This window comes from Theropithecus gelada, chromosome 11 (genome assembly GCF_003255815.1).
Source record: "Theropithecus gelada isolate Dixy chromosome 11, Tgel_1.0, whole genome shotgun sequence".
Taxonomy (NCBI): Eukaryota; Metazoa; Chordata; class Mammalia; order Primates; family Cercopithecidae; genus Theropithecus; species Theropithecus gelada.
Genome location: NC_037679.1, coordinates 57706845 through 57729763, shown reverse-complemented (window position 1 = coordinate 57729763; position 22919 = coordinate 57706845). Strand labels below are relative to the sequence as shown.

Below are 22919 nucleotides of genomic sequence, written 5' to 3'. Positions count from 1 at the left end.
TTTTTTTTTTTTTTTTTTTTGAGACGGAGTCTCGCTCTGTCGCCCGGGCTGGAGTGCAGTGGCCGGATCTCAGCTCACTGCAAGCTCCGCCTCCCGGGTTTACGCCATTCTCCTGCCTCAGCCTCCCAAGTAACTGGGACTACAGGCGCCCGCCATCTCGCCCGGCTAGTTTTTTGTATTTTTTAGTAGAGACGGGGTTTCACCGTGTTCGCCAGGATGGTCTCGATCTTCTGACCTCGTGATCCACCCGTCTCGGCCTCCCAAAGTGCTGGGATTACAGGCTTGAGCCACCGCGCCCGGCCTAAAATTGCTGGATAATCTTAATCAAAAAATTTTTACATTTAGGTCTTCTTACCCCCAAAGAACACAAGGTAGATTGGGACATAAACTCTCTTTTACCAAGTGGCTGATAGGAAACATTAAAACTGAGACGGTTGTTTCTGTGTAAAAGAAATCATCCTCAAAACAAATAGGAACCAAGGTTGAGGCAGGATTGCTCGAGGCCAAGAGTTCTAGACCAGCCTGGACAACACAGAAAGCCTGTGTAAAAACAAACAAACAAAACAAAAACAAAGAAAAAAAGATTAAAAAATTAGCCGGGCATAGTGGCGTATGCCCCATTGCCCTTGCTACTCAGGGAAGCTGAGGCAGGAGGCTCTCGTGAGCCAAGGAGCTTGAGGCTGCAGTAAGCTATGATCACACCCCTGCACTCTGGTGTGGGTGACAGAGCGAGATCCTGCCTAAAAATAATAACCAGTAATTATAAACATACAACCAAAAACTTCACGGTTTAATACATTTGCACAGAGGACCGATAAAGGGTTCTATAGAACAACTAGGTTTTTAAATAAAGTGTGCGGATTTGAATATTTCATTTTCAAACAACTTTTTTTTTTTTTTTTGAGACAAGTCTTGCTCCTGTCCCCCAGGCTGGACTGCGATGGCGTGATCTCGGTTCACTGCAACCTCCGCCTCCCGGGTTCAAGCGATTCTCCTGCCTCGGCCCCCGCCACCACGCCCGGCTAATTTTTGTATTTTTTTTTTCTTTAGTAGTTTCACCATGTGGGCCAGACTGGTCTAGAACTCCTGACCTCGGGTGATCCACCCGCCTGGGCCTCCCAAAGTGCTGGGACTACAGGAGTGAGCCTCCGCGCCCGGCCTCAACCAACGTCTACTGAAAGAGTTTAACTACCTTCTTTTTCAGAACAGGGGAACATAATGGGTAAGCGGGCACACTTTACTTCAAAAGTAAATTTGTTTATTAATAAATTAAAGTAGCTTTCCACAAAACAAGATGTTGAAACAATAAGGTGTGATAGGTCTTTTATTTGTTGTACAAATATTTGGCACTACTATGTGTCACACACCGGACTTAAGACGTTTATTAAGACGTTCAACTTCTCTAAAACTTAGGATAAGATTTTCAATTAAATTTACATGTGTCTATTACATTTGTCTTTCATTTTTGCCTGAGTAGCCGGGAAAACACATTAGACAGGTTCCTTAAAAACTAAACTTTGAAGGAAGGAGTAATTTCGGTTTACACTAGTGATAACTCGCAACAACCCCAAACACCACATTCACTGTCTCTTACAAGGCATTTTATGTTACACCAATTACTAGTTTTAGCTTCATCCTACTACGACTTGAAGCCTGGTAACTCGGCAGGCATAAGCAAACACACAAAAAGCATATTAAAATCCACAGGAAAAAAAGCAAACTATTCTCAAACAAAACATGCTTTGCTGGAGCCGATTTGAGATTTAACCAGGATCAGACATTCCAAATTGCAATTCTGTTGCACCAGAATGTCATGCAATAAATTTTTCCTGAATCCTAAGTCTTTCCTTTCCTCAAGCAAAATTTACCAGTAAGGGAGAAAAACGCAATCCAAACTGTGAGTAATTTTCAAATATTTGTTTATAGGGCCGGGTCCGGTGGCTCACGCCTGTTATCCCAGAACTTGGGAGGGCGAGGTGAGTGGACCACCTGAGGTCAGGAGTTCGAGACCGGCCTAACCAACATGGAGAAACCCCGTTTCTACTAAAATACAAAAATTACCCGGGCGTGGCGGCGCATGCCGGTAATCCCAGCTACTCGGGAGGCTGAGGCAGGAGAATCGCTTGAACCCGGGAGGCGGAAGTGGCAGTGAGCCGACATCACGCCATTGCACGCCAGCCTGGGCAACAGGAGCGAAACTCCATCTCAAAAATAAATAAATAAATATTTAAAAATTATAATAGGCGCTTTAAAATGTAGTTTAAACTGTTCCTTTCAATTCTGCGTGAAGCCGTCCCGCCAAAAGATGTCCTGTTGGTGGGAAAAATTAAGACAAACTAGAAAACATAAACGGTTCAAAAAGCCCTCCATACGCAAAAGTATAAAAAGGCGGGAATTTCCTTAATTCAAATTTTGGTTAGAAATTAGTGTGTCATCAGTTGCCCTCCAGGGAGCGCTGTGAGACTCTGCTGCAAGTCATTTCAGTTAATAAAGCGGGAAAACGCTCGAACTTAACCTATAGCATTTTGGGGCCACCCCTCCAGAGCTTTCGAAAGGTCACGGAAGTCCCCATCTAAACGCCCGCTGCCGGCAGCTGGTGGTCCAGGGAAGCCGCGTCGCCCGCGTGCAAAACAACCGCCACCAACGCAACTCCACACCTCCCAGACACACACGTCAAAGAACGCGAATCCCGGTGCCCCAACTTCTGGCCTCTCCGCTCCAGCGCCTGCAGCCCCGCGGGGAAGGGGCAACGCGAGGGGGCGCAGGGACAGCCCCGCACCTGGGAGGCCCAAGGGGGCGCCCGGGAGGGAGGGGCTGCAAACGGCGGCGAGCGCGCGCGGCAACCGCCAAACGCCCGCCTTTGTGGCCCCGGCCCCGCGTCCTTACCCTGCCGACGGCTGCTCGGCTCCGGCCCGCGGCGGCGGCCACAGAGCCGAGAATCGGGGTGGGCTCGCGTTCCTCGTCACTGGAGAAGTCCGGGGGCCCCTTGCTGTTGGCGCCGGCGGCGAGCGGCGGCCGGTTGCGCGCCGTGAGGTGCTGCAGGTAGAGCTGGACGTACACGTCTTTGCGCTGCTCCCCAGCCGGCAGCGTCACATTGTTGGCGACCAACTCACTCTTCAACTTGTCTTTCGTCAGGACCGAGGGGTCTTCCAGGAACTCCGGCATCTCGGGGATCTGCGAAGCCCCCTCCCCGCAGCCTTCGCCGCCGCCGCTCACGCCGGCGCGCTCGCTCCTGGCCGGGGGCCGCGCTGCCGCCTCCGAGCCTCACGGCTCCTGCCCAGTAGGAGCGCTGCGGAGCGGAGCAAAAACTCGCGGACACAAAGCCAAGCCAGACCCGGACACAAAAGACCCCAGAGCCGAACTACGGACGAAGTGCAGCCAAGCTGGAAGCCCGCACCAACCCCAGCCCACACACTACAGGCAGGAGGCGAGCAGCCTGCTTCGCCCACGCCCCAAGAACGCGCGGCGCCATTGGCGGGCGACGGGAGGAAGCGCGGCGGTGATTGGCGGGACGGCTCGCGCGGGTTCCATTAGCCGCCGCGCTGAGCGAGAGGAGGTAGAAACGCAGTTTAAAAGGCGCTGGGGCGGGAGCCGAGGCGCCCGGCCCGCTTCTGTTTTCATTTTCTCCACCCTTCCCCTTAGACGCCGATAAGGGACAGGTCGTACTGCTTTTGTGCGCCGTTTCCTCTCCCTCCCCCAGCTTGAGAAGCAGCTTTCGTCTCTGGGGTCGATCGCCTACGAACCGGCCGAATTCCACGCCGGCTGTGAGGACCCTTGTCTGGGCCTTTCTTCCTCCCGGGACACTGAAGCACCGAAGAGTAGCCGCAGCCTTGCCTTCCCCAAACGCTAGCCATGAAGGGGAAGAAAAGAAGCGAGACTTGTCTGCAGGCACTCATATTCCTTGATTTGATTTACTTTGGGAGGGGGAGGGCAGGGAGTTACCCCTCTGTCTACTCGCGAACACTTCTTTTGTTCCAGAAACCCGGGAGAAGCCAGACCTCTACCATCGGGCACTTTACCCTTGAATTTGTGACAAAAGTGTACTATACCGTTCACTTCTTAGTCTCGTAGTTGGGGCATGTCTAAATTGTTTAATTTGAACAGTGCGTTGAGACTCAAGACAAATTCGCGCTTGCATTTTTGTTGAAACCCATCCTGGCTTTGGATCCCACTAACGTTTGATAACAAAACGAAGCCGAACCCTTGGGAACCCCCTCAATGGTCAATTTAAAATAGCAGATGTTGCATAATCCTAAAGGAAGCCTAGTGACCTATAATTAGGCCTAGAACCCTAATCAAACCTGTATTACTGATCCAAATTAAAACCTGGTACTGACTGCAATTAAAATGTTTGCCTGAAAATTAGTATCACTGATGACAAATATTTGTATTTCTGATGAATATGTATGATTAAAGATTCTAGAAAGGAAAGGAGACCTTGGATCAAGAATGTGTTAATAATTTCCCCAGAATCTGAGCTCCAAACTATATTTTAGAAACTGATTACATTTTTTTTTTGTTTGCCTGCTTTCTACACTGTTAGGTTAGAATATATTTAAAATAAACGCTTTCACTAAAAATGTTTCCTATGATTTAAGCGACTTACTTTTGTTCAAATTGAGGAGATATTTCTTTTAGTGATATTTTCCTAGAGGTAACTAGTTTATAAAAATCTCAGTATCCATATATAAGCAATGGTATTAAGCTCAATAATGCAAATTAAAAATGAGGTTTTAATTAGCAAGTTTTAGGTAGATTTTTATGATCCCTTGTAAAAGTTGCTTGGTTTTTTGCCCCTACGGCTTCCCTGGACACATAGGCAAATGTTTTTATCTTCAGAAGGGGAACTGAGCTGAGAGGCAAAGGACCATGATTTTGCAATGACTGGTAACCCAGTACGTATAATGCAAGAACTGCATTCTAGATGCCCGCAATTAATGTTTCCTGGGCAAAAACATTTTCATTATCTTTTTCTTATCCCTGGACATTAGCTACAGGTGGTTATACTTGCGGATTTACTGCTGTAGAGCTCCAAAATTGAGATTACACTTAACAGATTCAGCATACCCTAACACTAAGAGGTTAGGCTATTGAGATTGGGTGGTCTCTTTGGTCCTGATTGCTACTTCCAAACTATTTCTGCTCTTTTCTCCTTCAAAAATACTTGGAGTTCATATCTTCTGGCCAAATCACCTTCTACTCTCCTTACTGCCATCATCCACGAGCCTCCTGGCCACTTCCCAGAAATTATAGAGCTGCTTGCCGTAGGTTTTCCTCACCATCCGTCTTGTCTACATTCTATCTGAATTCAACATCCTTGTAGGTGACCCATGCAACACCAACACTTGGCCTCTTAGACCTCTGACCTCTTCATCTCCAAGAATTTGTTCCTCTGTTGCGTCTTAACCACTTCGGTGTCACTCAGATTCTGAACCTTGTCATCAGTTGAAATCTCAGTTTCAAGCTTCCCAATTGTCAATCACTAGCCCTTTTTTCCCAGCTAATTTATTGTACTCTCAATTACCTAATTAAGACCTCCACTCTATTAACCCCAACACTTAAAAAAACTCAACTCTTCTGCTTCTGCGATCATATAATCATTTTGCAAGTCACCTGACTTAAATTCCCTGATCAGTCCTTTTCATCCTCTTTTACAAACATTTTCAACTCTGATCTCAATGTCTCCTTTTTTGCTTGAAAGAATCTCAGCCTTGCTTGGACTAAACCATGCTCCAGCTGAACTTTCTCATTTCTTGAATCCAAACAGCAAAAGCTGCTGGAGAAAAGTCAGTCAGTCATATAACAAGCTAACTGGTTTTAATTCATGACCTCAGTCCTCTCAGGAGCACTCAACACTGGCTGGCAATGCTATTCCAGTGTCTGGATTAACCATTCATGTGTTCACATCTCCTCAAATTTCACATCCTTTTTCCCCACCTCTCATTTTTAGCTGGTGACCTTGCCTCAACTTCAGAAAATAAAAACCACCTGTGGGGAATGCTTCAACGTCAGACTTTCCAATCTGCATTCATTTTCTCTTGCATTTTTTTTTCAGTGAAAGATGTGTCCTGTCAGAAGCAAATTCTACCACTTGTACTCTGGCTCTTGCCCTCCTCAAGGAATTGACTCTTTCCATCACCTCCTTAATACTTGTTTCAACATAAAAGATAATTTTTAAAGTGTTTGATCAATGTAACACAAAAAACACAAAGGCTAAGCACGGTGGCTCACGCCTGTAATCCCAGCACTTTGGGAAGCTGAGGCAGGCAGATCCCTTGAGCCTAGGAGTTTAAGACCAGCCTAGGCAACACAGTAAAACCCCATCTCTACAAAAGAAACACAAAATTTAGCCAGCATGGTGCCCACCTGTAGTTCTAGCTACTAGGGAGGCTGAGGTGGGAGGATCACTTGAGCCTGGGAGGTTGAGGCTGCAGTGAGCCATAATCCCATCACTGCACTCCAGCCTGGGCAACAGAGTGAGACCCTGTCTCTGAATAAATAAAATACCAAGTCGTTTTAATTCAGAAAATTTCACAGGGAAATGAGAGTTTTGAGAAATCTTAATATTCTGACTGGTCAGAATGTCCAACAGAGACTAGGCTGGAGTACAGTGGCATAGTCTTGGATCACTGCAACCTCTGCCTCCTGGGTTCAAGCGTTTCTCCCTGCCCCAGCCTCCTGAGTAGCTGGAATTACAGAAGCCTACTAACCCCCCAGCTAATTTTTTTGTATTTTAGAGGCTGGGTTTCACCATGTTGACCAGGCTGGTCTCGAACTCCTGACCTCAGGTGATACACCTGCCTCAGCCTCCCAAAATTCTGGGATTACAGGTGTGAGCCACTGTGCACGGAGGATGCAATTTTTAGGGAGAGGCGGAGACAGTCTCCCTCTGTTGCTCAGCCTGGAGTGCGGTGGCACAATCTCAGCTCACTGTAACCTCTGCCTCCCAATTCAAGCAATTCTTCTGCTTTAGCCTCCTGAGTAGCTGGGATTACAGGCGCCTGCTGCCATGCTCAGCTAATTTTTTGTAATTTAGTAGAGACAGAGTTTCACTATGTTGACCAGGTTGGTCTCGAACTCCTGACCTCAGGCAATCCGCCTGCCTCGGCCTCCCAAATTGCTGGGATTACAGGCATAAGCCACTGCGTCTGGCCTGATGCAATTTTTTTTTTTTTTTTTGTAATCAGAACTCTTTCCCAAAACTTAAAAAAAAAAAAAAAAAAAAAAAAAAAATCATCTGGAGCTGGGCCCGGTGGCTCACGCCTGTAATCCCAACACTTTGGGAGGCTGAGACGGGCGGATCACCTGAGGTCGGGAGTTTGAGACCAGCCTGACCAACATGGGGAAACTCTGTCTCTACTAAAAATACAAAATTAGCCGGGCGTGGTGGTGCATGCCTATAATCCCAGCTACACAGGAGGCTGAGGCAGGAGAATCACTTGAACCTGGGAGGTGGAGGTTGCAGTGAGCCAAGATTATGCCATTGCACTCCAGCCAGGGCAACAACAGCAAAACTCCATCTCAAAAAAAAAAAAAAAAAAAAAAAAAAGAGGGTGGGTAAAATGAGGCTGAGACCTACTGGGCTGCATTCCCAGACAGTTAAGGCATCCTAAGCCACAAGATGAGATAGGAGGTCAGCACAAGATACAGGTCATAGGCTGGGCACGGTGGCTTACGCCTGTAATCCCAGCACTTTGGGGGGGCCGAGGCAGGCAGATCATGAGTTCAGGAGTTCGAGACCAGCCTGACCAACATGATGAACCCGTCTCTACCAAAAATACAAAAATTAGCTGGGCATGGTGGTGCGTTCCTGTAGTCCCAGCTACTTGGGAGGCTGAGGCAGGAGAATTGCTTGAACCCGGGAGGTGGAGGTTGCAGTGAGCCGAGATTGCACCACTGCACTCCAGCCTGGGCGAGAGTGAGACTGTCTCAAAAAAAAAAAAAAAAAAAAAAGACACAGATCATAAAGACCTTGCTGGTAAAACAGGTTGCAGTAGCCTGCCAAAACCCACCAAAACCAAGATGGCAATGAGAGTGACCTCTGGTTGTCCTCACTGCTACACTCCCACCAGCACCATGACAGTTTACAAATGCCATGGCAATGTTAGGAGGTTACACTATATGGTCTAAAAAGGGGAGGCATGAATAATCCACCCCTTGTTTAGCATATAATAAAGAAATAACCACAAAAATGGGCAATCAGCAGCCCTCTGGGCTGCTCTGCCTATGGAGTAGCCATTCTTTATTCCTTTACGTAATAAACTTGCTTTCATTTTATGGACTCGCCTTGAATTCTTTCTTGTGTGAGGTTCAAGAACCCTCTCTTGTGGTCTGGATCGGGACCCTGGTAATACCGAGATTTATTTTTCTTTCACAGGACTTAAGTAACTAAAATAATCTCAGGAAAAAAAAAAAAAAAAAGCTAGGCTATTAAACAGGTGAAATAAATGATCAGAGCATTCTGTAGTAGTGGGTAAGTCCTCTTGGAAGAATAAAGAAGTCCTCTTGGAAGAAGAATAAATAGAATAAATAGACATTTCTTAGTGAAATAGAACAAATCACAAAGCTGTCTTTTCTAGACAGGTCCATGTTTCAGTTTAAATCCTGACACTTCATAGCTCTTGATAGCTCTTTGTTTCTACCTTTACTATAAAACTCTTTCCGTATATCATCCCTATATCATGAGTGTAGAAAATTAAGTTAAAAAGTGTTGGATTTGCAGTCTTTTCAAAGTTATAGAAAGTCATCAGATGGAGCATTCTAAAAAACTACAGATGCCCAGCCTTGGGAAAGACTCTGGGACCTGGGAAGTGACAGTTATAGAGCCATAACAGTATTAATAATGACATGTATAACAGCTTCGAAAACATTTTGATGTATTTTATCTTATTTGATCCTTTTAACCTGTGGGGTAAGTAGGACCTCTAGTCTTGCCTTGCTTTATAGGCCAGAGGTCTTCAAACTTTGGCTTGCATCAAAATGGCCTGGAAGGTTTGTTGCTGTGCCCCACACCCAATTTTCTGAGTCTGTAGGTGTGAGGTAAGGCCTGAAAATGTGCATTTCTAACTTATTCCCAGAATGCTGGTCCAGGAACAGTTCTTGGCCATTTTTTAGTCTTTGTGAAGCTGGTTGGATTGTCTCAGTCATGAATTATAGTTCTGCATTGCCCTCGGAATAAAATCTAAATTAGTTGGAATGGCACACTGGTCCTCTATGCTGATTCCTATTTACCTCTCAAGCCATTTTGCAGAACTAGTAGTTCTTGACGGAAGCTGTCAAGGGCTACCATAATAAAAGTAAACAGATATTTATTTTCTTAGAGATCTTGAGGCCAGCAGTCTAAGATCAAGAGGCCAGCAGGGTTGGCTTCTTCCTAGACCTTGGCTTGTAGATGGCTCCTCTCTTGCTGTGTCCTCACATGGCCTTTCCCCTGTGTGCACACATCCTTGGTGTCTGTGTGTCCAAATTTCCTCTCATAAGTATGACACCAGTCAGACTGGGTTAGGACCCACCCTAATGGCTTCATTTTTACTTAATCATGTCGTTTTTTTTTTAGATGGAGTCTCACTGTGTTACCCAAGCCAGAGTGCAGTGGCGCCATCTTGGCTCACTGCAACCTCTGCCTCCTGGGTTCAAGCAATTCTCCTGCTTCAGCCTCCTGAGTAGTTGGGATTACAGGCACCTGCCAGCATGCCTGGCTAATTTTTGTATTTTCAGTAGAAATGGGGTTTCACCATGTTGGCCAGGCTGGTCTTGAACTCCAGACCTCGTGATCCACCCACTTTGGCCTTCCAAAGTGCTGGTATCACAGGCGTGAGCCACCAAGCCCAGCTGTCACACATTCTTTCAACTGCTTGTTTCTACCTTTATTATAAAGTATTTATAAAGAAGGATCCAGAGTTGTTCACCTGGTTCAGAATCTTGGGTGACCCTTAGCAGGTCACTAACCCTGTGAGCCACAGCCACATTTGTAAAAGTGGGATAATAGTCACACATTGTGAGGTTGTTCACAGTGTTGGCACACGGTAAGGGCTAAGACATTTGATTAGTATAACATTCAAAATTAGAAATTGTACACTATTGTACTCTCGAAAGGCAAACAGCCTAAAACTTTGGAAAAAACAGCTTGTACAGTATATTGTACACTTCCTGTGATAGACTAGTGGACTGATAACACCCACTAATGCACAGCAGTAATAGTCCACCTCTTTACACATTATGCATGTTAAGTGACAAAAAAAAAAACTCACTTTAAAAGGCCAAATGATAAAAACATCAGCCTTGAGGCTCTTCAATATAGAGTAAATCGTATCTTCCTGCAAACCAAGGATTAGTACCATAACACCTGAAAGAGGACAAAATTCTAACATTCAAGAAAACTGGCGGCGGGAATACACCTCACCTTCTAGGAGTCGGTAGTTTAAAATACGTAAGAGAAATGGGAAAAAAAACAAAAACACCACTTGACCCCGACGTGATTCGAACACGCAGCCTTCTGATCTGGAGTCAGACGCGCTACCGTTGCGCCACGAGGTCCTGCTGGGCTGTGGCTCACGCAGTTTCTTAGGACACCGATAAATGGCTTTCCTTCCAAGAGTACCCGTCTTTCTCTTCCATTTACTCTCTGCCCCTCTACCCAGTATCTGTGGAACCAGGAGCCCGATTCCTTCAGCGTCCAAACTTTCCTGACTGCTAGTCCTCTAACCAAGGCTGGGACGTAACCAGCGGAGGCGGGAGAACGGGGCTTCCCGTTTAGTCGGGTCTCCAGGATCAAAGGAAATTGGCCCTTCCTCTTCTTTACCAAATGATTTCCGTTCTTACCCGCCCCGCCCCCGCCCCCGCCCCCGCCCCGTTAGGCGCGAGACTCCTCCCTCTCTCCCCTCCCCCAACAGGTTCCTCGCGCTGAGTTCGCGACCTCGAGTTGTAATCTGGAGAGGCGCCAGTACGCCGGCGCAGGTCTTCGCAAGATGGCGGCTGGAGGCAAGGGCGGAGGCTTTCAGAGCGTTTTCTTTTTTCCCTTTCCTCTCTTCCTGCAAACAATGTAAGGCATTTTGTCTCAGGGGAGGCTTTCATTTCATGGTGGGCATTAAGCTTAAAAGTCACCATTTTGAAAAGACATGGTCGTGCACTTAAGGGAACTGGTTTAGCATGTTATCTTTAACAGGAGTGTTCTGTCATTGAACGATACAGAAAATAATAACGGTCGACAAAAAGTCATACCTCCCCGTCGGGGAATTGAACCCCGGTCTCCCGCGTGACAGGCGGGGATACTAACCACTATACTAACGAGGAGTGGTTGCGCGAAAATTTTGTCGGACATATCTTCAAGGAGCGGTAAGACCCTTCTAGCGCTCCGTCACCTGTCGCCTGCCCCCGGAAAGTAGGAAGGTCTGGTCTCTTGGAGCCGTTGCTAGGCTTATTGTCCTCCCAGGGCGCCTTGTACTCTTGATGTTGGTGGGAAGAATAAAAGATTTGGAATATGTGAAGCAAACGCGCTTGCCATGTTAGTGCTGGAGAAGTGTGTGAAAATGGTTTTTCCAGGCTCTTGACGCTTTCTAAATGATTTAGGTTGCTGGCCTGAGGTTTTTTGTTTTTTGTTTTTGTTTTTTTTTAAATTGACCAGTGGTATGTGACTTGCGGCAGAGCCTTCCCCTTACAAATTTATACTTTCACTCTGAAGTTCAAGTTCAAGGATAGCATATGGCTGCCAGATGTCTGGAACACTTAGGGTCACCGCGGTCTCCTGTCTCTTCAAACAATTCGTAAGCCTTTTTTTTTTTTTTTTTTTTTTTTTTTAAAAGGGGGGGTTTTGCTCTGTCGACTAGGCTGGAGTGCAGTGGTGCGATCTCGCCTTACTACAACCTGCACCTCCAAGGCTCAAGTCATTCTCCCGCCTCAACCTCTCAAGTAGTTGGGATTACAGGCACGCACCATCATGCCTGGGTAATTTTTGTATTTTACTAGAGACGGGGTTTCACCGTGTTGGCCAGGCTGGTATCGAACTCCTGACCTCTAGTGATCCACCCGCCTCGGCCTCCTAAAGTGCTGGGATTTACAGGCGTGAATTACCACGCCCGGCCAATTCACACACTTTTGTAATACAAAAGCGCTCAATGAAATGACCAGCTGCGGTCAAATGAAATTTTATCAAAATGTTATCAGCCGACTTCTGTTTCGGTCTCTGTAGGCGGCTACAGTTTACCTGGAAGTGACCAACATAAGTATGTAAATGGCTAAGTAATAATACGTTTAAATAATTCAAAACCAGGATGTGCCACTGATTAAACACAGGGTTAGGAAAGTGCACTAATCTAAACCCGTTCATAGACAGGATCCACCCTCTTCCCAGGGATACTGGGAGAGCCTTATATGTAAACTTTTTTTTGAGACAAAGTTTCACTCTTGTTGCCCAGGCTGGAGTGCAGTGGCACGATCTTGGCTCACTGCAACCTCCGCCCCCCGGGTTCAAGGGATTCTCCTGTCTCAGCCTCCCGAGTAGCTGGGATTACAGGCGCCCACCAACACGCCAGGCCAATTTGTGTATCTAGTAGAGATGGGAATTCACCATGTTGGTCAAGCTAGTCTCGAACTCCAGACCTCAGGTGATCCACGCACCTCGGCCTCCCAAAGTGCTGGGATTACAGGCGTGAGGCACCACGCCCGGCCGTAAACTTGACTATTCTCTAAAGGAGTGTGTTTATAGGCACAGATAAACTGACATGATTGAAAGCGTTTCATTATAGAACTTAAACTTATGTGTCTTGTCTCCAACCCAACCGATCAGTACTCACTGACCCCTACCCAACAAATTAACCTTAAAGATAATAAAATAAAAATAACAACAACAACAACAAACTTACATATGTGTTTTAAGGAATCCCTTGTTTCTAGTATGCTATGAATTAATGTATTATCAATAATAAATTATAAGGTATTTTTCATCTGATGGAAGGGATACGTTTTTAATGCAGATATTAAACAAATGGCACTTTCTGAGGCATGTTTTGGCTTTCTTTTTTGCCATTATTATTATTATTATTATTATTGTTTGAGACACAGTCTTGCTCTGTCGCCCAGGCAGGAGGGCAGTGGCACGATCTCGGCTCACTGCAACCTCCACCTTCTGGGTTCCAGTGATTCTCCTGCCTCAGCCTCCCGAGTAGGTGGAACTACAGGCGCACGCCACCACTCCCTTTGGTATTTTCAGTAGAGACGGGGGTTTCACCATGTTGGTCAGGCTGGTCTCAAACTCCTGACCTCAAGTGATCCACCCGCCTCGGCCTCGAGTGGCCGTGCTCAACCCTTTTTCACTCTCTCTCTCTCTCTTTTTTTTTTTTTTTTGAGACGCAGTTTCGCTCTCTTGCCCAGGTTGGAGTGCAATGGCACAATCTTGGCTCACTGCAACTTCCGCCTCCTGGGTTCAAGCGATTCTCCTGCCTCAGTCTCCCAAGTAGCTGGATTACAGGCATGCGCCACCACACCTAGCTAATTTTGTATTTCTGGCAGAGATGGGGTTTCACCATGTTGGTCAGGCTGGTCTAGAACTCCTGACCTCAGGTGATTCACCCGCGTTGGCCTCCCAAAGTGCTGGGATTACAGGCGTGAGCCACTGGGCCTGGCCCCTGTTTCACTGTTAACTACACCAAAAGCCTCAAAACAAACTCTCAGTGTGCCGGGGCCTCCTTCCACTTTGACCCTCCAAAAACTTTTGCCACGGCCAAAGGGCACTGTGATAGCGATGATGACATCCTTTTCCTGGTAAAATCGAAGGGACTTCCCCAAGTCTCTCAGTGGGTAGAGCTATGGGGCAGTGAACCCAGTTCTCCTGAATCAACTGTTTGCCCTGTGTTCTGCATTCTTGGGAGAAGCAGCTTCATCTCCTCCTTTAGAAGAGACATCCTGTCCACCGAAGCTGTGGTAAAGCTCTGCTAGTGCTCACACACGTGTTGTTAGTGCTCCTTTTTCATCCCTGGTGAAAGTAAGAGGCAGCCTGAGTCAGCGAGATCAGGGAGCAGGGAACGCAGCACCTGCTGTCCATCTTCCGAAAATGGAAAGGAAAAGAGAGAGCAATTAACCTGAACAGGGTGAGGGAGCTCAGAGATTCCTCCCTGTCAGCACTGGGCAAAAATAAAGGTTAAAATCTGACTGGCAGTACAGAGGGCATGGAACTCTCTTTGGGAATAAATGGCATGAAGGCAATGAGTGTTACTGAAAGTTTCATATCCTGTTCTTCCTAAAGAACTATGCTGTGTATCTCCCCTTGCTAAATGATTCACATTCATTTTATTTTCTCAACAGCCTGTTAGGTCAATGGGACAAGTGTTTTTATTCCTATTTGGGAATCTTCTGCAAGATCACACGGATAGGAGGTGGTGAAAGGCCAGGAATCACCCAAGCTCTGACTGCAAAATCTGCAATTTTCACCCTGCTGCACAGTTCCATATACATGTATTTTAACAAATAAGTACATGCTATGGAGAGAAAAACTTTATAACTAGTATCAACATATGTGTCACCCTTGTTCCTATATTAATATTTGCTAATCTTTTTTTTTTTTTTTTTTTTGAGACGGAGTCTCGCTGTGTCGCCCAGGCTGGAGTGCAGTGGCCGGATCTCAGCTCACTGCAAGCTCCGCCTCCCGGATTTACGCCATTCTCCTGCCTCAGCCTCCTGAGTAGCTGGGACTACAGGCGCCCACCCCCTCGCCCGGCTAGTTTTTTTGTATTTTTTAGTAGAGACGGGGTTTCACCGTGTTAGCCAGGATGGTCTCGATCTCCTGACCTCGTGATCCGCCCGTCTCAGCCTCCCAAAGTGCTGGGATTACAGGCTTGAGCCACCGCGCCCGGCCCCTGCTGATCTTTAATTAGTTGGCAGACACTGTAGTTATTCACTAACTTATTGAACCTGCAATGTGCCAGACATTGTTTTAGATGCATGGGGAGGTTTTCATAAATACATCTTGTTCTTCTAGATCTTTTATCCTACAGAAGAAATACAGATAATAAACAATTAATACAATAAATGGATACATACATCATACATAGGTATGTTAGACAGTTATAAGAGCAGAAATAAAAATAGCAGAGTAAGGGGGGGTTGGAGAGTAGCAAGTTAAATAGGTCAAGGTAAGCCTCATGAGAGGGAGTTTTGCTCTGTCACCCAGGCTGGAGTGCAGTGGTGAGAACTTGGCTCACGGCAACCTTGGCCTCCCGGGTTCAAGTGATCTTGTGCCACAGCCTCCTGAGTAGCTGTGCCACCACACCCGGCTAATTTCTGGTAGAGATGGGGTTTCACCATGTTGGCCAGGCTAGTATCAAACTCCTGGCCTCAGGTAATCTACCCGCCTTGGCCTCTCAAAAGTGCTGGGATTACAGGCATGAGCCACCGCGCCTGGCCAAAGGTATAATTTGAACATAGTTGAAGGAAGTAAGAGATGTAGTCATGCAGCTGTCTGGGAGGCCTGAGGGCCTTAGAGGTCATTGGAAAGACTTTGGCTTTTATTATTACGGAAATGGGGACTCACTTCAGGGTTGTTGGATTTTTTTAACATTAAAAAAATTGATACATAATAATTATACATATTTATGAAGTGCATGTGATATTTCACTACATGCATATAATGTGTAATGATTAAATCAGGATATTCAGCATACCCATCACCTCCAACATTTATTATTTCTTTGTGCTGGGAGTATTTCAAATCCCGTCTTGTAGCTATTTTGAAATATACAATAAATTATTGTTAACTGTAGTCACCCTACTGTGCTATTCAACATTATAACTTATTCTTTCCTTTTTTTTTTTTTTTTGAGACAGAGTCTTGCTCTGTTGCCCAGGCTGCAGTGCAGTGGCTTGATCTTGGCTCACTGCAACCTCCGCCTCCCGGATTCAAGCAATTTTTCTGCCTCAGCCCCCTCGAGTACCTGGGATTATAGGCATGTACCACCACGCTTGGCTAATTTTTGTATTTTTAGTAGAGATGGGGTTTCACCATGTTGGCCAGACTGGTCTCAAACTCCTGACCTCAGGTGATCCACTCGCCTCCACCTTCCGAAGTACTGAGATTGTAGGCATGAGCCACCATGCCTGGCCTAGAATATATTCTTTCTATCTGATTGTATGTTTCTACCCATTGACTCACCTGTCTTCATCTCCCTCACCTTGCCCTTTCCCAGCCTCTGGTAAGTGTCATTCCACCCTAACTTCGTGAGAACTGCAGGGTTTTTTTTTTTTGTTGTTGTTTGTTTGTTTTTTTTTGAGACGGAGTCTCGCTCTGTCGCCCAGGCTGGAGTGCAGCGGCCGGATCTCAGCTCACTGCAAGCTCCACCTCCTGGGTTTACGCCATTCTCCTGCCTCGGCCTCCCGAGTAGCTGGGACTACAGGCGCCCGCCACCTCGCCCGGCTAGTTTTTTGTATTTTTTGGTAGAGACGGGGTTTCACCGTGTTAGCCAGGATGGTCTCGATCTCCTGACCTCGTGATCCGCCCGTCTTGGCCTCCCAAAGTGCTGGGATTACAGGCTTGAGCCACTGCACCCGGCCGAACTGCAGGGTTTTGAACAGAGTAGTGATATGGTCTGATTTATGTTTTAAAGGGTCTTTGGCTGGGCAACATAGCAAGACCCCGTCTCTGTTAAAAATAAAAAAAAAATAACTGGGTGTTGTGACTCACAATTGTAGTCACAGCTACTTGGGGAGCTGAGATGGGAGGATCACTTGAGCCCAGGAGTTTGAGGCTGCAGTGAGCTATGATCCACTGCACTTAAGCCTGGGCAACAGAGTGAGACTCTGTCTCAAGAAAAAAAAGGATCTTTGGCTACTGGGTTGAGAGTAGATTGTAGGAGGGCAAGAGCAGAAGCAAGAAATATGAAGTCTATTGCAATAATCCATATAGGAGATATTGGTGGGTGGTTCAGGCTTCAGTGAAAGTAATGGAGAAGGTGAGAGGTGCCAATGTATTTTGTTTATTTTTTTGAGACAGGATCTCACTCTGTCACCCAAGCTGGAGTGTAGTGGCATAATCAGGGCTCACTGCAGCCTCAACCTCCTGGGCTCAAGAGATCCTCCCACCTCAGCTTCCTGAGTACCTGAGACCACAGGCACATGCCACCACGCCCGACTAATTTTTGTATTTTTTGTAGAGACTGTTTCATAATGTTGCCCAGGGTGGTCTCGAACTTCTGGGCTCAAGGGGTCCTCCTACCTTGGCCTCCCAAAGTGCTAGGATTACAGGCCTGAGCCACTGTGCCTGGCCCCAAGTGCTATGTATTTTGAACGTTGAGTCAATAGAATTTATTGGTAGAGTAAATGTGAGATATGAGTTAAAAAGAGGAGTCAAGGATGCCTCCAAAATTTTTGGCCTGAGCAACTGGAAGGATGGAGTTGCCATCACTGAGGTTGAGAAGAGTAATGCACAACTCCAGAGGGCACCATTCGTATCGGCAGTCATGTGAAGGGCATAACTGGGAAGAAGTTGTTAAAAGAAAAACTTCAGCTGAATTCAATGTAAAGGAGTTTGGCCAGGCGCAGTGGCTCATGCCTGTAATTCCAGCACTTCGGGAGGCCGAAGTGGGAGGATCACTTGAGGTCAGGAGTTTGAGACCAGCCTGGCCAACATGGTGAAACCCTGTCTCTACTAAAAAGGCAAAAATGAGCTGGGCATGGTGCCATGTGCTGGTAATCCCAGCTACTTGGGAGGCTGAGGTGGGAGAATCACTTGAACCCGGGAGGTGGAGGTTGCAGTCAACCAAGATCAAGCCACTGCACTCCAGCCTGGGCGACAGAGCAAGACTACATCTTAATAAATAAATAAAAATAAATAACTAAATATAAAGTAGTTTATCTGAGCAATAAACTATTCACGAATCGGGCAGCTCCCAGAATCACAGCAGATTCAGAGAGACTCCAGGGATGCCTGGTAGTCAGAACAAATTTACAGGCAAAAAAAGGGAAGTGAGGTACAGAAATCGGAAGCGAAGTACAGAAACAGTTGGATTGGTTTCAGGTTGTCGTTTGCCTTATTTGGACACAGTTTGAACACTCAGCAGTGTATGAGTGGTTGAAGTATGGCTGCTGTGATTGGCCAAGACTCAGCTATTGTTAGAGTTGCATACTCCTAAATTAGGTTTTCAATCTTGTCTACCCATTAAGTTAGGTTACAGTTGTCCACAAGGACTCAAATATATAAGTACGGAGTCCTTCTCTGGCCATATTTAGTTCGCTTTACAGAGGCAAGGTGCCATCCATAGACTGCGTCGTGGATGGCACTCCTTGGAATTGTGCACTATGGCAGCCCTGCATGTGGAGTAATGACCCTGGTGGGAGCAGCTGGATGGTCAACATTTCAGTTTTGGATGTGTTAAGGTTGAGACATAAAGTAGTCACAGTTGAATATAATGGTTAAGCACTCATTGGGTAGGTAAAACACAGTAGTAGGTTCTGGAGATACAGTGATGAACAAAGACCCTAGTCTCAAGGAGCTTTCATTTTAGTGGAGGAGATGCATGTCACTAGTAAAAGAATAACAAAAACAAAAAAAGTAGAATTACAGGCCGGGTGCAGTGGCTTACGCCTGTAATCCTTGCACTTTGGGAGGCTGAGGCGGGCAGATTGCCTGCGCTCAGGAGTTTGAGACCAGCCTGGGCAACACGGTGAAACCCCGTCTCTACTAAAATACAAAAAATTAGCTGGGCATGGAGGCAGGCCCCTGTACTCCCAGCTACTCAGGAGGCTGAGGCAGGAGAATTGCTTGAACCTGGGATGGGGAGGTTGCAGCGAGCGCAGATCATGTCACTGCATTCCAGCTTGGGCGACAGAGCAAGACTATGTATCCAAAACACACAAACAAACCAAAAAAAGTAAAATTACAACTGTGACAGTCACTAAGATGATGGGAAAGAGCAAAAGAAAGAGCTTCTTAGGTAGATGGAACTGGATGTGCTAAGGTTGTAGGAACAGAGGAAATGTGGTGGGTAGAGGGTGTGAAAGAAGGCAGAAGTGACTAGAGAGGAGCAGAGAGGGTGGGCAGGATCATGGGGAGATGAGGCTGAAAAGGCTGATGGGAGTAGGACAATGCAGAGTCTTCCAGGCTGTGTTGAGAACTTTTGGGGGGCCTCTTATTTCTTTCTATCTATCTGTCTATCTATCTTATCTATCTATCATCTATCTACTATGTATGTATGTATGTATGTATCTCTCTCTCTCCACTTACCTATTTACTATTTTTAGGGTTTATTGAGGTATAATTTATAATTTATTAGGGTAAAATTTACTCTTTTTAAGGGTACTAGTCTATGAATTTTGATCATAATTAAGATGTAGGCTGGGCAAAGTGACTCGAACCTGCAGTCTCAGCACTTTGGGAAGCTGAGGTGGGAGGATCACTTGAGTCCAGGAGTTTGAGACCAGCCTGGGCAACATGGTAAGAGCCCTTCATCTTTACAAAAATACAAAAATTATCCAGTTGTGGTGGCGTGTGCCTGTGGTCTGAGCTACTCAAGAGGCTGAGGTAGGAGAACTAGAGCCCGAGAGGCGGACACTGCAGTGAGCTGAGATCGAGCCATTGCGCTCTAGCCTAGGTGACAGAGCCAGACACTGTCTCCAAACAAACAAACATACATACATTTATCCCAAGACCCAGCAACACCACTCGTGGATATTGACCCAAGAGAAATGAAGACCTATGTCCACAAAGAAACCTGCACAGTTATGTTTATAATGGCTATATTTATAATAATCAAAAACCGGAAACTACCCAAATTTTGGAAATTTGGGTTTAATACATCATGGGAAATTACGGGAACTTGCTGTCCATAAACGTTCAAATTGAAAGGCGGATGTTTATGACTTTGGGGCCTGGAGGGCAACTTAGATGGATACATGTTTAGATTATTAAAGTGAGGGGTGGGGGAGATATTGGAGATGCTCATACGTCACTATTCCCCAGCCTTATTTATTTATTTATTTATTTATTTATTATTTTTTGAGACGGAGTCTCACTCTGTTGCCCTGATTGGAGTGCAGTGGCGCCGTATCGGCTCTGCATCCTCCACCTCCGGGGTTCAAGTGATTCTTCTGCTTCAGTCTCCTGAGTAGTTGGGATTACAGGTGTGCACCACCACGAGCAGCTAAGTTGTTTGTATTTTTATTAGAGACAGGGTTTCACCATGTTGGTCAGCTGGTCTCAAACTCTTGACGTCAAATAATCTGCCTGCCTTGGCCTCCCAAAGTGCTGGGATTACAGGCATGAGACACCGGGCCCAGCCTCTAATTTATTTAAACAATAATTTAAAGTTAAAACCAAGAGGAGGCGGGCAGATCTTGAGGTCAGGAGTTCAAGACCAGCTTGGCCAACATGGTGAAACCTGTTTCTACTAAAAATACAAAAGTTATCTGGGCCTGGTAGCACATGCCTGTAATCCCAGCTACTGGAGAATTGCTTGAACTGGGACCTGGGAGGCGGAGGTTGCGGTGAGCCGAGATCACGCCACTGCACTCCAGCCTGGGCGACAGAGCGAGACTCTGTCTCAAAAAAAACAAAAAACAAAAAACAAAAAACTGAGAGGCAAAAGTCTGTCTCCCTTCAGCTCGACCAACACTTAGTCTTTCCTTTCCCTCCCTATTTTAAAAAAATAAATCTTTATTGATTTATCCTTTGTGCCAAGCATGGAGATAGGCATTGGGCACAAAAAATTAGTAAGACTCACTTCTTGCCCTCAAGGAACTCAAATTTCTTGAGGGAGGTGGACGTTTAACTGATAGTTACAACAATACAATTTGGTAAGTGCTGTGGTGGAGGCATAGCTCACGCTGATGGAGAGCCTGCTATGCCTTAGGCTTCAAGTGCCTTATATAATATTAACCATTGTCCAAAGACAAAGTTATAACAGATTTAAAGATCTTAATTGGCTTCCATTTGTGATTCTAAAATCAGGCAACATCTCATTCCATAAAATAGAATGAGTATTTCAGTGAGTTGAACAGAAGAGGTTGGCTTTTTTTTTTCGAGACAGAGTTCTGTCTGCTCGTCGCCCAGGCTCGAGTGCAATGGCACAACCTCAGCCCACTGCAACTTCTACCTCCTGGGTTCAAGGGATTCTCCTGCCTGAGCCTCTCGAGTAGCTGGGATTACAGGTGCCTGCCATCACGCTCAACTAATTTTTTGTACTTTTAGTAGAGACAGGGTTTCACCATGTTGGCCAGGCGGGTCTCAAACTCCTGACCTCAGGTGATCCACCTGCCTTTGCCTCCCAAAATGCAGAGATTACAGGCATAAGCCACCTTGACCGGCCAAGGTTGGCTTTATAGACAAAAAAAGGTTGAGCAAGCAGAAGTGGAAAACACAAAGTGGATTGGTGTTTAAAGTTATTTTCTGTTTAAAGGTTAAAGCAGAGGGAACTTCTTATCATTCCAGTGAAAACTGACCTACTTGGGGATTTGACTATTATATCTCTCTCCTGATTTCTTTCTTTTTTTTTTCTCTCCTTTTTTAGACACAGGGTCTTGCTCTGTCACCCAGGCTGGGATGATCATAGCTCACTGTAATCCCTGCCTAAACCGATATTCCCACCTCAGCCTCTGGAGTAGCTGGGACCATAGGCATGTGCCGTTGTGCCACTAAGATTTTGTATTTTTTGTAGAGGGATGGTGGTGGTGTTGGGGGGCGGGGGCTCGCCATGTTGCCCAGGTTGGTCTTGAACTCCTGAGCTCAAGCTCAGCACCTGCCTTGGCCTCCCAAAGTGCTGGGATTACAGGTGTGAGCCACCATGCTCCGCCCCCTCCTGATTTCTTGGAAGGTCAGATAAGCAACTTATTTTCAGCTTGGTTGTGTGGAACTCCAGCATGAGTGACTATTTTGGTTTGTCTGTTGGGCCAGTGTAGGAACTCAATTCAAACCAATGATTTACTATATATTTTATTTAATACCATTTAATCCTTATTTAAATCCTATGAGTTTGCTATAATAATTTTCTCCTTTTTACAGTGAGGAAACTGAGGCAACTGGAAGATGAAGGCTACAGAGGTAGAAAGTGATGAAAGTATGTGCAGAATACTACCGATTACAGAGAGGGAAGGGCTGGAGTAGTCAAAGAAAGACCTATTTTTAGCTGGGCCTCCAAAGAATTATGATGAACTTAGAAAAAGAATGGGGGAAATGTTTTCCAGCACTTAGTGATCAGAGAAACATTCATACAAAGGCTCAGAGCCTGTGGCAATGTGGGAAATGTGGCAATGTGGGAAAGAGTGTATGGTGGAGGGGCTGCTGCTTAGGGAACTGGTGTGGCATGGGGCAGGAACCTTTCATTTGTAATGCACGATTGGGGAGAATTAAACATCACAGTCTTTGAGGAACTGACAGGAACCTTACTGATCTTCTTGATCCTGTTGTTATACAGATAAGGAAACTGAGGCCAGACAGCTCCAGTGATTTAACTAAGTTCTTGTGGCCAAGAGCATCACGTTTATCTGTTGCTGTAAATTAAGGAATCTGTGGGCTTATTGATTAGGTGTCCCTCAGAGGTTTCCAGGGCCTCATATCTTGCCATCACTTTCCTTAGGGTTATCTGTTCCTGGGCTGGCCTAAGCTTCCTGTCCTTTGAGGAACCTGCCTGCCATCATTGGCCCCAACCCAACAGGAGATCAGTGACCTCCCTGTTCCTGACTTTTTTCCTGACCTACTGACCACCTGCTGACCTATCCGGGTTAATAGCTTTACTGATCTGTCTAGCCTTAAGGCAAGCACTAACCCCAGTGTGAGGAACAAAGGGGCCTGGTGACCCACACCCCCTGGCCCTTTGGCATTCAGTCCTCAGGCTACCCAGAAGGACACATTATTCAGCCTATTTGGGGTGGGGTGAAACAGTTTCTACTTCTTTTCTTTGGTTTTTTTTTTTTTTTTTTTTTTTTTTGAGACCCATTTCGCT

The 22919-nt window shown here is 46.0% G+C and overlaps 1 protein-coding gene and 2 non-coding genes across 8 annotated transcripts in view; all 3 read right to left on the bottom strand.

The window, feature by feature from the left end:
* The window catches only part of TMPO (thymopoietin), a 36548-nt gene extending 31773 nt beyond the window's left edge, over positions 1-4775 (bottom strand). For 5 of the 6 annotated variants that reach the window (XM_025401643.1, XM_025401644.1, XM_025401647.1 and 2 more), the window contains exon 1: positions 2887-4775. In XM_025401643.1, the coding sequence (XP_025257428.1) occupies positions 2887-3165 (279 nt within the window). In that variant the 5' untranslated portion in view covers positions 3166-4775. Of the gene's footprint in view, positions 1-2515; positions 2679-2886 lie in introns of those variants that run through there. The other variant, XM_025401645.1, reaches the window with a different exon arrangement.
* Positions 4776-10464: 5689 nt separating this feature from the next.
* Positions 10465-10536, bottom strand: TRNAW-CCA. The gene has a single exon. It is a non-coding gene; the product is annotated as a tRNA-Trp (tRNA).
* A 684-nt stretch (positions 10537-11220) lies between these two features.
* Positions 11221-11292, bottom strand: TRNAD-GUC. Its single transcript has one exon. It is a non-coding gene; the product is annotated as a tRNA-Asp (tRNA).
* Between the last annotated feature and the right edge of the window lie 11627 nt (positions 11293-22919).